Source organism: Cydia splendana, chromosome 14 (genome assembly GCF_910591565.1).
Source record: "Cydia splendana chromosome 14, ilCydSple1.2, whole genome shotgun sequence".
In the NCBI taxonomy this organism is placed as follows: domain Eukaryota; kingdom Metazoa; phylum Arthropoda; class Insecta; order Lepidoptera; family Tortricidae; genus Cydia; species Cydia splendana.
Window position 1 is genome coordinate 18,540,767 of NC_085973.1, and position 14,197 is coordinate 18,554,963.

The 14,197-nt window shown below is 35.5% G+C and overlaps 1 protein-coding gene across 1 annotated transcript; it reads right to left on the minus strand.

The window, feature by feature from the left end:
- Positions 1-4,227: 4,227 nt before the first annotated feature.
- Positions 4,228-13,961, minus strand: LOC134796713 (uncharacterized). The gene is made up of 8 exons (XM_063768899.1): positions 13,748-13,961; positions 10,369-10,579; positions 9,029-9,382; positions 8,488-8,673; positions 7,451-7,572; positions 6,757-6,918; positions 5,462-5,632; positions 4,228-4,530 (listed from the first exon to the last, which is right to left on the minus strand). The coding sequence occupies exons 1-8, from the start codon at positions 13,922-13,924 to the stop codon at positions 4,234-4,236; spliced, it is 1,680 nt and encodes a 559-aa protein (XP_063624969.1). The 5' UTR covers positions 13,925-13,961; the 3' UTR covers positions 4,228-4,233.
- Positions 13,962-14,197: the final 236 nt, after the last annotated feature.

Genomic DNA, 14,197 nt, shown 5'->3' on the forward strand with positions numbered 1-14,197 from the left:
CGGTAAAATTATAACAAATGGTAAAGATTTCATTTTACTGACGCTCTACACTATTAAGTACTATATCACAGTATGAAGGGAAATGTAGAGTAATAAATAACTTTTAGAATTGATATAGATTATCTCCGGTAATTTAACATGAAAATCAGATACGCGACTTTTAAATAGACATTAATACAGTCATTAAATTCATTAAAAATAGCAATCCAATTCGAACGTGCACCTACCATCAAACCGATATTTGATTTGGAATCATAATATCAATTCTGTTATTAGCGCGTTCATTTCGCTCTGACTTGTTCGGACACAATGCGTACACTTACGTTCTCGATAGCGTTTATGTCAGTTCCAAACTGGTGGTAGGCACACTGTTCATATTCCAGGCACATATTGCAGGCACCAAAGTTGGCCCTGGAGCGGCCGCATCCACGGCCGAAAACCTCAAACGTCACAAGTATGTCACCATTGTCTCCCTTGGTAGTACCTATATATTTGCGGCGTTTGGGGTTAAAACCCTGGGGCCGTGACTAACGTTACCTTCTTGTACATAATTATTGTATACTTGTTAGAACGTTACAGTTACGGTGACAGACTTTAAAAGGGACGGCCGTAATATTACCCCGGGAATCCCATATTTAAATAAAATTCCAATTTCAAATCTAGCCTTTACTTATCCTTATCGCCGATATCCTAAAATGACTCTGAAAACAAACAAATGTGTTATTTTTAGAAAATATTGCTACTTTACAAACATATTCGCCTAATACCCGACTCATTGAAGGAAACGCCGAATCTATAGCATCCAGGTATTTTAACATGAAAATCAGATACGCGACTTTTAAATAGGTAGACATTAATACAGTCATTAAGAATAGCAGTCCAATTCGAACGTGCACCCGCCATCTAACCGATATTTGATTTAGAATCTATATCAGTTAGCTGTATAGTGTAGTAAATAAAGGTAGTGGACCCCGCAGTAATTCCTCAGCCAGAAAAAACTTACAGTATGATAAAGTATCAATAAATAAAAAGTATTGTATAAATTTCCAAAGAATAATAATAATTGGATTTATTTTCATTTTCATTTTCTTTATTGGAGAAACAACAGAAGTAAGTACATAATAGTTAATGGTAAGTTATATAGTTCAAAAGATGTGCACCTACCTCCTAAAACGCTCTCACTTAGAACTATACATAATATAGGTAAAGGTATTTAAGTAAATACCTAAAGGCTTAAATCGTTAATATCTTTTTACGGAAAAATACTCCGTTTAAACTTTCTCCTCCGGACATATTCATGTAACGTATATTGCAACAATATATGAATAATCAAAAAAAAAAATATCCCCGTAGAAATACCAATATCAACAAAATATAATTTTTTGGCGTGTCTTGGAACGGAAAATTTCTCAGTCTAATTTTTTCACTGGAATGCCATTTTATTGCCGATTTATACCTACAAATTGAAAATCTAAAAAAGTTACCATGTAACTATACTTTTTTCAGAAATTGCCTTTTTACTCGCTGTGGAAAATTTCTCTATCCATTTTATTTATTAAATTAAGTTCACAGTTTTCTTTCCATTCAACTATAAAAACATGCAAAAAAATAAAGAGCGTATTAAAAACTAAACATATCGGGAGCAGTGTATAGGGAGCGGGGTGTACAAGGGATGATATTTCTTTTGGATATTTTGGATTTAGGTATATACCTGACTACTTAGTATATTTAAAAAGAAATCAGGCTGAGAAATTATCCACTCTCAGTTTTTAATAGTTCTAAAATACATAAACTTGGGTATGCATTTTTTTTTGGATTTTCTTACCCACTACGCCAAATTATATTCTAAGTTCATATAAGAAGGAAAAAATGGCAGAGCAATTTTCCGACGAAAGCGTCAAAAAAGGAATTATCATAAAAAAATATTCTCATGTTTGACAAAAGTTTTAGATTTTTTTCTAGTATCACATACTGATACAAATAACTTATTTGGTAAAATAATCATGGACAGAGGAATTACTCGGTTCAATATATAAACAGATTTGTATTTTTACGTATAAATACCTAACTTAGGAGTGTTTTTTGTTGGATATTTATATGTTAGTTTCGGCTTAACTATACAATAACCAAGCAAAATTTCATCGACTGAGAAATTAATGCATGGGTCTCCATACAACAACTTGCTTCATTTACTACACTAGTAAGATATTTGTGCGTTCATTTCGCTGACTTGTCCGTACATGTATTATGTATTTTACTGTGTACAGGCATAGCACTGAAAATTGTAAATGACGATAATGTCAGTCTAGTGTAATTTTCATTCGATAGCATAACGTGAGGTACGCGTTAGCGTTAAGTGTCATTTTGTATGGGATTTAGAGTTTCCAAAGCATCCCGCTTGGCGTGCTGGTCAGAATCCCATACAAAAAAAGACAAGACAACGCAAACACGACGTCATCACGCTATAGATATACTAGGGGTTCTGAAGGGGTTCAGTACGTTTAAAAAAAATATTTATCTATTCTCTCAAATTCAGTACATGTATTATTATAGGCCATGATGCATTACGTGAAACTACATTGTGCTTATTTCTAATCTAAAAAACGAAGCAAGGAGGATATTTCAATATCGATTTGATGTTAGGAGCACGTTCGAATTGGCCTATAGGTAATTGATGTTTTTACCTAACGTCAATTTGAATAGTATTATTTCATAGAACGCCAAATAATTTCAAAATAGTATAAGTAGTCGAATAACACGGAACATCATTTATGACAAACCTATCACTTAATGATGATGATCTTTAAATTATTTCTCGATAAAAAATAATGTGACCATACGTACCTAACTACTAAAGTTTTGATTTGAAACACTTTATGCGTTGTACAATTATTTAAACCCAAAAGCCAACTCAGTGAGTTCGGCGACCGAATATTCGGCATGACATGCGAACACATTTGAGTTACAACTTACAATTTTATTATTATGAAAACTGGGGGGCTACAGCGAAAACAGAAATTCGCAAATTGCGGGGATCTTTCTCTTTTACTTAGAGTGACAGAGAAAGATGCATGCAATTTGCGAACTTCGATTTTCGCGGTTATAGCCCTGTTTGCCAACAACGCACAACAACGTACGATATATATGGCAAAGATATATTTTTTGTTGAACTGACGCCCCGATTCGAACTTTAAGATACGTTAAATATTACGTCTAGTTACGATTATGGTCAGATATGTGTCAAAGGTGACGTTTTTGTTTGAAGAAACGTATTATAAATATTATTGCCGTAAAAGTATAAAACTTTGCCCTTTAAAATAACTTTTAAAAGTAGTTACAGGATGCACTTTCTTCAGAAGTGGCCGAATAGGCCGAATACCGAATAGTTTCCGAATACCAACAAGTTGCCGAATATTCGTGGCATCTCTACCAAAGACATATGTAACTCCGTATAAGATGAATAAAGTCTAAGGAAAAAACGTGCCTCGGAAGTCAAGAAAAAGTCATTCTCGGACAGATGGCGCATACACCTTTGGCCTATCCTCGGCTAGATGGCCGTGATGACACCGTTTCATATTTAACAATTTTAACACATACGTATCAGTGAATGAACATGGGTCAAAATGATATAAAAATAATAAAATCATTTATCCATATATATTAATTTTTTGATAGTTTTATACGTTTTCATTTTGAGTTTTGGTCGTGTGTCGATAGATGGCAATAAATTTACTGTGACTACAAAATTTACTACGACAGGACCCCTCTATACTATCTATTCTCTTTGTCTCTACTAATGACTGTATACGTAATAAATAAATCGCATCCAAATTGGTTTACCCGTTTAAGAGCTACGGTGTCACAGGTCACAGACAGACACACAAACATAGCAGTCAAACTTATAATAATAGCCAACAAAATATATACAATGTACAGGCGAACTTATCCATATAAGGCATCTCTTCCAGACAGTCGAAGTGATTAATTTAGGTATGTTGTTCTGATTTTATAAATCATCTTTTTTTTAATATTATTTAGTTCACGCTCCTATCTTAATCTATATTTACCTATTCTCCTACCTATCTCTACTTATTACTTTTGACGTTAATCATAAACGCGTTACAAGCTTCAATTAGATCGTTTATCTTAATCATGAATCGTCATTTGGACTTAGTGTATTTATTTTTATTGAAGCTTGTAAAGTTTTATGAATAAAGGGGTTTATTTTATCTATTATTTTTTACTATGAATATCTTTCAGCACGCGCCGCAACACTTTGCCAGACGGACTTTTCGGTATGCTCTCGATAAACGACAAATCTTTTATCTTCTTATAAGGCGCTACTCTTTTATTTACAAAGTCCATTATTTCAGTATCAGTCACATTTACGCCTTCTTTCAACATTAAGAAGGCTTTAGGCCTCTCTCCTGAGTAAGCATCAGGAATACCGATAACCGATGCGTCGAAAACTGCAGGGTGCTGTTTGATCACATTTTCTAGCTCCGCTGGTGGTACTTGGTATCCTTTTACCTGGAATATACAACAGAATATATGATCATCACGCTTACTTATCGGCACGGCACGGCATATCATAAAAAATATATGTAAAACCACGCAGCATTGGTGTAGCTTTATTTGACGTTCATAAGCGCATTGTACCTATATGCCTACTTGAATAATAAACTATATTTATCTTTATTGACGCTGCAACGACGCTGCGACAAAACAACGGGACGCAACGCGCTAATGGGCCAAGGTCCTTATTAAATAACTGCCCTGATATTAAATACACTTGTAGGTACTGCCCTCGGTTATCGGTCTCCTGAATAATGTCCAGCCACGGAGGACCCAACAATCCTGCTTACTCGGCCTCGGAATCTACTGATTTCATAGTAATGCACTGGAACTAGTTACTATGTAGAGTCTGTGCGGAAGGAGAAGAGTCGTGAAATATATGGGATCTAATAAATTCTACGACTCTTCTCTTTCCGCATAGACTCTATGGGCGTAGGAATTTAAGTTTCTGTGCTATGTACTTCGTACCCTGTCACATTGACAATAAAATGAGGTTCCTACCGGCTTTTATGTATGTATATGTGTACTATGTAAGTGCACTCAGCATCAAAAATAACGGATCAGACTACGCGTCAAAATTATATATGATAACCATTCTTTGATAACATAACAAAAAGACATGTCCCAGTTTGTAGAACATTTTGACAGAAAGGTACTTGAGACCCCAAACTTGGAGCGAGCGTTGTTTCATACGCTACTATTGAATTGGTGGTGACCTAACTATCGAACAACGTGATTTTTGATCCACTGTGAAGTCTTTTCGAATTTACTTCATCATTGGCATTATACCTATTGATTTAAAAAGTATTTTTTTATGACAATTTCTGTGAAATGAAAACGTTCTATGGCGGGTCACAAATCAGTTTGTTCGATTTTTATTAGGTACCTTGATCAGTTCTTTTAATCTATCAGCGATGATGACTCGGCCCTTCTCGTCAATGGAAGCAAGATCTCCAGACCGCAGCCAGCCGTCCTCCGCAAACACCTGCCTGTTGCCCTCAGGATTGTCCTTGTAGCCCTGCATGACGTTTGGTCCCTTGATCAATAGCTCGCCTACCTGGAATTAAGTTTTTAGGTGACGGGTGTTAAGCTTCAATTTTATGATTCAAGTGGCGGTCCTTTGAAAAATTGACATTAAGTATCTAAGCCTAATTCTTATAATAATTAGAAATTTCAAAAAGTCAGCTGTAGTTGATATACATCAAATTGCGTAAAAATGTTCTTCATAATACAGAGAGGTAAATGGGGACTATGTTTGTATGGAAACGCGGTTTTAGCGCGGTGGTCCACTTTCGTCTTAACCGGTGCATTAATACGACAACGATTAACAACGCAATTTATCAAGGAAATTACACCGTTCTGCGCTTGAATCAACACTGCAGCAGTAATGTCGCAACAGTATGCTAATGCATCCAAATCCTCAAGTCGAATAGTTCAAAAGATCAAATCTGTCGTCCAATAAGTATGGACCAGGGATGTTGCGGATGCAGATTTTTTGACATCCACGGATGCGGATGTGGATGCGGTTGCGGATGCGGATGGGGATGCGGATGCGGATGCGGATGCGGATGCGAATGCGGATGCGGATGCGGATGCGGGTGCGGATGCGGATGCGGATGCGGATGCGGATGCGGATGCGGATGCGGATGCGGATGCGGATGCGGATGCGGATGCGGATGCGGATGCGGATATTTAAAGGCTCACATCCGCGGATGCGGATGTCAAGTTTAGGTACTTAGAAACGTCAAATGTTACATTTTTTGTATTTTTTATGAAAAATCATTTATTTACATACAATATATATACAGTGGTACTACTAAACAAAATTAATAACTAGCTTAAATCTAAAAAAATATATATATTTATTTTAGATTTTTTTATAAGAAAAAACGAAACGTTTACTATTTGAGCAAGAATGTGCGTTATATTTAATAAACAGTAACTTGGCCGACTTTTCTGAATCTAGACGATTTCATTATAGGTATTAATGACGAAATTACCTAGCACTTACGCCGCCGCTAAGGCCTTCCTGTACCGACTTGTTCGACATCCGCATCCGCATAAGCTCCGCATCGATTTTATGCGAATGCGGATGTTGAAAATAATGCGGAAGTTCCGCATTTGCGGATGCGGATGCGGATGTTCGCAACATCCCTGGTATGGACCATAAAATCCACTTACCTCATTAGGGCCCAAGTTTCTCATTTCTCCATCCACGATCCGTAACTCCACGTTAGGCAGAGCACAGCCTACAGTCGTGTAGTCCCTAGTTCCGAGGGGATTCGCTGTAGCCAACGGTGAGGTCTCCGTCAAACCATAGCCCTGAGAGAGTTCCACCTCCCGCTGAAATCAAAAATATAATTATAGTTCTCAGCAGATAAAAAAGTTACTTATTCTACCAAACAACTAAACTCCGTCATAACTTTTCACCAACTTCAATAGAGTGAGGTGTTTAAACTTCGGGGCCATGGGGGCCAAGTGTGCGTCGACTATACAAAGACTTGTCGTGGCGCCTATAGAGGCTTCTGGTGACCAGAGGGCTGGCCAATATTTCACCCAGCGTATTAGTATCGCCATACGTCGAGGAAATACGACCAGCCTTCTGGACACCTTGCCCGTTGCCGCGATCCGGGCTAATTTATTTATCTGTAGGTTTGACTATTTCTTTGTTTTTATGAATAAATAAGTCTTCATGAATAAATAACTAGTAGTTAGAAAAAAGGTATTAACAAAATGTGAAACTTAAGCAGCTCAACGACTTGTTTATAGCAAAATGTTGCCAGTGTTTAAAAACTGATTTACAATTATTTTACATATGGTATACTTCTCATTATTGAACTGCCACGTCCATTATAGGGGTGTTTACTACACCTACCTTAGCTTTGGCGAACATCTTGTCGATATCAGCCCGGGCCAATGGCGCGGCGCCACACATCATGCAAGTGATGTGGTCGAATATCTCGGGAGTTACTTGGGGATGTGACCCGAGGAAAAGCACTGGAAAATATATACAAATTAAATTAAATGTGGTCCAGACACTGTAAAACTTCATATAACAAAAAACTCCCAACGCAATGAAATGGGTGATAAACCATGCCTGAGAACCGGCAAAACCAGCATCCAAATCGGTTTACCCGTTTAAGAGCTAAGGTGTCACAAACACAAAGAGGTCAAACTTGTAACACCCCTTTTTGCGTCGGGGGTTAAAATAATTGCATAATTTTTTGGTTCATATTATTCATATTAATTTACATCGTTCCTGTTTTTGTCAATATTAATGTCATTATTACTGATAGCGTTTGGTCTGCAAATTTAATAATGAAACAAAGTACCTATGTAAAATAATTTCATGTTTTTTGCGTGGCTGTTATTATTCTCAGAAACATTGAACGGGAATTCAAATGAAAGCAGTGGTAAATGTTTTTTTTGCCTAAAGACAATGCTTCGAAGCATCAGCGTTTAGAACATTGTTTGATAATTAACATCAACTTAAGTAGTTGTTTAATATTCAATGAGAATATTTAAACAAACTCCTCGACCCTGACTACGGCTTACTACGGCCAAAAATGCGTCTATAAATCAGGTAGGTATGCAGTTTACCTAGGTATATCATATTACATCTTATCTATCTAATCTAATACCTTTAAACGCTATATGGGGGTTTTCGGGGGCGATAAATCGATTTAGCTAGTATAGCTATCTTATCTCTGGGAAAACGCTCATTTTTGAGTTTTTATATGTTTTCCGAGCAAAGCTCGGTCTCCCAGATATTCAATATCTTATATACAAAACACACTTTTAATTTTGTAAATGCAGGAATAAAATCACCGCCTCAAATGAATTAAGAAAAAATATATTGAGTAATATCGAAGTCTCGGCAATAAATTCAAGATTATAAGAAATGAAACTTACCCATAGGAGGTGCCACATACAAAATGTTAATTCTGTTATTCCGCATAGCCTTCAGGAAGGTATCGGGCTGGAACTTTGGTAGCACATGCAGCTTGATCCCCACACACAGCTTGTGCACCATGGCGATGCTCAGGCCGTAGCTATGGTACATCGGTAACACCACTAGCTGGTTCTCTTGGTATGGAGCTGAAGTTGAACGAAACACAAGTCAATACATGTTCAATAATAAATAAAAACACTTAAACTATTAGATCATACAAATAATTAGGGTTAATCCCACTAGTTACCACCAAGTTGTTACCAGTGGTCACTACTGGGATTTTTTTCCCAGTAGTTACCACTGGTAAAAGGTGGATTTTTTTTTCCCAGTAGTTAGTAAAATTTTGTTGGCGTTCAATTTTGGTGGTAACTACTGGGAAAAAATTCCCACCGTTTACCAGTGGTAACTACTGGGAATTAATTTTCCCATTAGTTACCAGTGGTGAAAGGTGAAACTAACACTATTCGTTTCAGATTTTGTGTATTTAAAATATTGTCTTACCATCAGGAATATAATGCTTCAATTCTGTATTCTGCTGCGCACAGTTTGCCACAATATTCCTATGAGTCAACTCCACTCCTTTAGGCAGACCCGTAGTCCCACTCGAATACGGCAAGAACGCAACATCACTTGTCTTGACTTTAACCTTCTTCAAAATGTCTAAATCCACATGATTATCTTCTATAAGCTCTTTGAACGATACTGTGCCCTCAACTCTAGTAGCTACTGAATCTAAGCAGACGATTGGTATTTGCTTCTTACTGAGTATTAACGCTTCTTGTACAGTTGATATTGTGTCGGGGTGAGCAAAGATTACTTTTAATCCCGATTGCTGGATTTGAGTTTGTATTTCGTCTGTAAATAATGTCCTATAATATTTATTGATTTATAAGAAAATGCATTGTTGATTGAATAGCGTACCGTAACATGTGCCTACTTTGCTCTCCATTGATTATGCTCGAACAGTTTTTTTATTTATTTAAACAATATCACAACCTCATTTAAATGTTAAAACATGATAGTAGCGATGAACTAGGTACTTTAAATCGGCTTATAGCTACTCAATACATTCAACATACCTATCACCAAAGAGAATCGATAGTATAGAGGGCTATTGCCAAAGTAAATTTTGTAGTCACGGTACATTTACTGCCATCTATCGACACCCGATTAAAACTTAAAGTAAAATTGAAAATGTATAAATTAATCCAAATATGTTTACGGATAAATGATTTTTATTTTTTATTGTTCCATACTGACCCATGTTCTTTCACTGATATGTGTTAAAATTGTTAAATATCAAACGGTGGTCAACGCCATCTAGCCGAGAATAGGCCAAAGGTATGGCGCCATCTATTCGAGAATGACTTTTTCTTGATTTCCGAGGCACGTTTTTTTCTTAGACTTTATTTATCTTATACGGAGTTACATATATCTTTGCTATCACAATACCTACATATAATAATTTAAAAAATTAAATTAAATTTCGAATTTTGAGCAAAGACATTTTACGGTAATAAAATATTTAATGAGAGCGGTGCCAACATTGAACCGGTATTTTTACTGTCAAAGTGGCAATAATCTAAATCAATACTGTCCGTCGTTAATACGTACAATCTTCTGGTTGAGCCTATATCGTTTGTTATGTTTGTAACATAATATTCTAAGGCATAATTATGTAACCACAAATGCAGCTTCTCATGTTTTTTAATATAATCTGTGGTGTTTTCTTAGCGTTCATAAAATGTTTATTAAAAGAAATGATATCTCTTTTGTTTATTTAGCTTTATTTGTCATCGTTCCAAAGATACTGTCACCAAGCATGATACTTAATTACTTACATGGCGTGTAAATAGGATTGAAAGTAGTAAGCGTCGCTCCAGCATCCAAGGCTCCTAACGCAACTATAGGGTATTCAGGTGAATTAGGAGATATGATGCCCACCGTATCTCTGTCGTTTATCCCGAACTTCTTCCTTAGGGTGGCGGCTAGTATTCGGCTAAACTTGTGTAGCTGGCCGTACGTGTAACTTCTATTCGTAATGGCGCATTCCTTGAATAAAATGTTTGTCATTTTTTTTTTTTTATTACATTCGTAATCCCATCACTCCAATCATTACACTGTCAATTGTAATGCCATTTCCAGTGTCATTACATTGACATAACACCAATACTGACGCATGATATTTAAACTAACTTTATTACTTGCCATCATTAAATTTCTTCATTCCAATCACAACAATATCACTAGTAATGTAGTTTTTCTAAAGTAGGTAATGTTATTAATTTATTACTCATAATAGTGTGTGGTACGTATTACAAAGCCAAATTGAGTCGCTTAACTTCAAACTCGGGTAAATCCATCTGTCAAATTATGCGATTTTGGTATTAAGAAAAGGTAATGAGGTAGATATTTGCTGAGAGGGTCGAATGGATTTACCCGAGTTTGAAGTTAAGCGACACAATTGCTAGTGGATTGCTTGTGATGTCAATGTAATCATTTTAATTTACTTATAAAAAGAAAGAAATTGTAGTCTTAGTTTTCCAAACAGTTTACTCGTGGAAAGTCGACTGGGAAAAAAGGAAAGTCTGTCTACATTTTATAACGTTTTTTTATTTTATATTATGACTCCTTTGTCAGACAACCATCATATATTATATTATCTTATAGTGTAAATTTAACATGGAAGCTTAAACTGCAAGTAGGTAAATAGAGCCAACAATAAAAATAAATGGGAACGTACTTTCTAGTCATATCATACAAATGTTTCAGATCTTGTCTGTTTATTATACATTAAGCTGTCTTATGAAGTCGTAAATTAAATTTACTTTTCACTTCTCATACTCAAAAAGTGTACCTTTATGTCGTGCGTAGACGCATAAAAGTAAAATTTTCTTCTAAGACTAAGGTAATCGGTCTCAACAGCCAAACAGTTAAAACATATTGCACAATTTTACTGAGCAATAAAATTGTGTAGATGACAAAACTTGTTATATTATTTTATTTTTGGTACAATTTATTAGAAATCCGTATTTTCTGTCATTAAATTTAGTAAATCACATAAAATAGGAGTCGATTATCGTTCAAAAATGCTCCGAAATGTTTGACTTGGCAGAAAACCAAGCGTCTGAAACTCTGATCACATGTTGAAAATTAAAAAAATAATAATTAAAAAGTTAGTTGGCGGGAATTATGTTCTTTCGCTTTACGACAATTTCGTGGTGTAAATTACCGTGAAAATGTGTTTATTTTCCTCGCAATCGAAGTGAAAAGCAGAGTGTACAACAAGGGCATAAATGTCCATTTTTATCCTCGTCTACTATTTTGGTCTTCGCTTCGCTCAGACCAAAAAATTGCCTCGGGTGAAAATGGGTCACTTTATGCCCTTGTTGTACAATCTACTATTATTTTTACGATTGTATCAATATAAGTCTGCAATTATGTTATCAGGTTGGTAAACGTATTTAAAAAAGTATCAACCGTATCAGATAGGTACTTATTTTATTACTTAACCTAGGTACCTATTCTATCGCTCTTGCATATTCGGCAGATAACGAAATAGCACAAGATATCAAATTTGTCGATAACTGGGTCAATTTCTAAACTTGAATTTTTTCGTGTCCGTGATGTAAACCGTAGGGTAGGCTCAAAAAAACTCTTACCATTTTTTTGAAGTACCTATTCATGTTTCTCGGTCAGGACACTGCTCACTAAGTAATTTGTTTTTCACCACACCAGCTCGGAAAGGCTTACTTTGCACTTCAAAAACGGACAGCAAAGTTGCACTTTGCTATCAGTAATTCACATGTGAGGCAAAGTAATCAAATGCAAATTTTGAGTTGTTTTCTTATGTTTGCTGGTAGAATTTACTTTTAAATGATGATTTTGGATGATAATATTTAATAACATTCATTTGAATTTGATTTGGTTTGATTTTTTTTGATATTTTACATTTAATATTGACTTCGGGTTGGTGTGGTGAAAAATTTTGTGTTTCACTCGGGGGAAAATTTTGTTTAACCCTCGTGCTTTGAAACCCTCGCAACGCTCAAGATTCAATTTTTCGAACCACTCGCTACGCTCGTGGTTCAATTTTGGAATCTTTCGCTAGCTCGGGTATCAATTAGCACGAGCGGTTAAACAACAACTTTGCCCCCTTGTAAAACAAATAACTATTTCACCACACCAGCTCGGAAAGGCTTACTTTGCACTTCAAAAACTGATAGCAAAGTTGCATTTTATTCACATGTGAGGCAAAGTAATCAAATGCAAATTTTGAGTTGTTTAATTTCTTATGTTTGCTGGTAGAATTGACTTTTAAATGATGATTTTGGATGATAAATATTTAATAACGTTCATTTGGATTTGATTTGGTTTGATTTTGTTTGATATTTTACATTTAATTTTTGCTTCGGGTTGGTGTGGTGAAAAATTTTGTGTTTTACTCGGGGGCAAATTTTGTTTAACCCTCGTGCTTTGAAACCCTCGCAACGCTCAAGATTCAATTTTTCGAACCACTCGCTACGCTCGTGGTTCAATTTTGGAATCTTTCGCTTGCTCGAGTATCAAGACGAGTACGAGTAAAACAAATAACTATTATAACACAAAAAAATATCTAAAGGTACAAATTAATTTCCCGAGCTCTAGTCTGTCCATAATACATTTTTGGTAAATAGAAAATCCCTATCAAAAACTCTTCATTAGAATTAGTAAATTAATGAAATATTCTTAAACAAGATGATATTTGCTACATAATGTATTTAATGTGTGCTATCTATACAAAAAGAATCATACATTTGCACGAAAATGAAAGTTTCTGTATGTACTACTTTATATACGTAAGGTTTACTCGGGTAATTCCGAATGTCGAAAACTGTCGGATAATTCCGAAAGAGACTTTTATTATGATGGAATTAAGGGTGATTTTCATCTGAATTTCGGAATTATCCGACATTCGGTAATACCCGAATACACCTTAGTACTTTTCAACTCATTTCCTCAAAGGTTAACTGGAAGAGATCCCTTAAAGGGATAAGTTAGCCCTTCTTGTATTTAATAAACTCTGTTACTTACTGTGTCTTTTGTGTTTCTTTTTTCTATGTACAATAAAGCATATATTATACATACACATGTAATTTACCTAATAAAATCTTGTAATAATATTCCAAATTGATTATTCTATTTAAGTATACATGTTTAACCAACTTTAATTTACTTTACCGTAGCAGTTTTCTTCGCCCATTTATCCAAATTACGCCATACAAACTCGTTCACAGTACACTCCGGTATAACAATATCTTTACAAGGCGATCTGACTACTTTTTCATTAGACCAAACATGTTTTTTTCTTAAAATAATCGCGGGAAACGAGTTGCGAATGAACACGCGAGCGGTCATGACTACGACTAAATAATGAATGCGTCGAGAGGCTTGTTCTGAACTAACTTACCTACTAAACAAATCTTTAGTAGACTTTATCACCATGTAAGAAGGTACACTATTGAGTAACACATAATTGGTAGCGGAGTAATCAAATACCTATCGTTCTATGGAGTGACAGGCACAAACAACGTATAATGTCATAATGATAGCGTATTTGTGGTCACTGTACCGACGACTTCAATTGTATTGATGCGTTTTTAGCTTTATTGTAATGGGATAAGGTGCAAA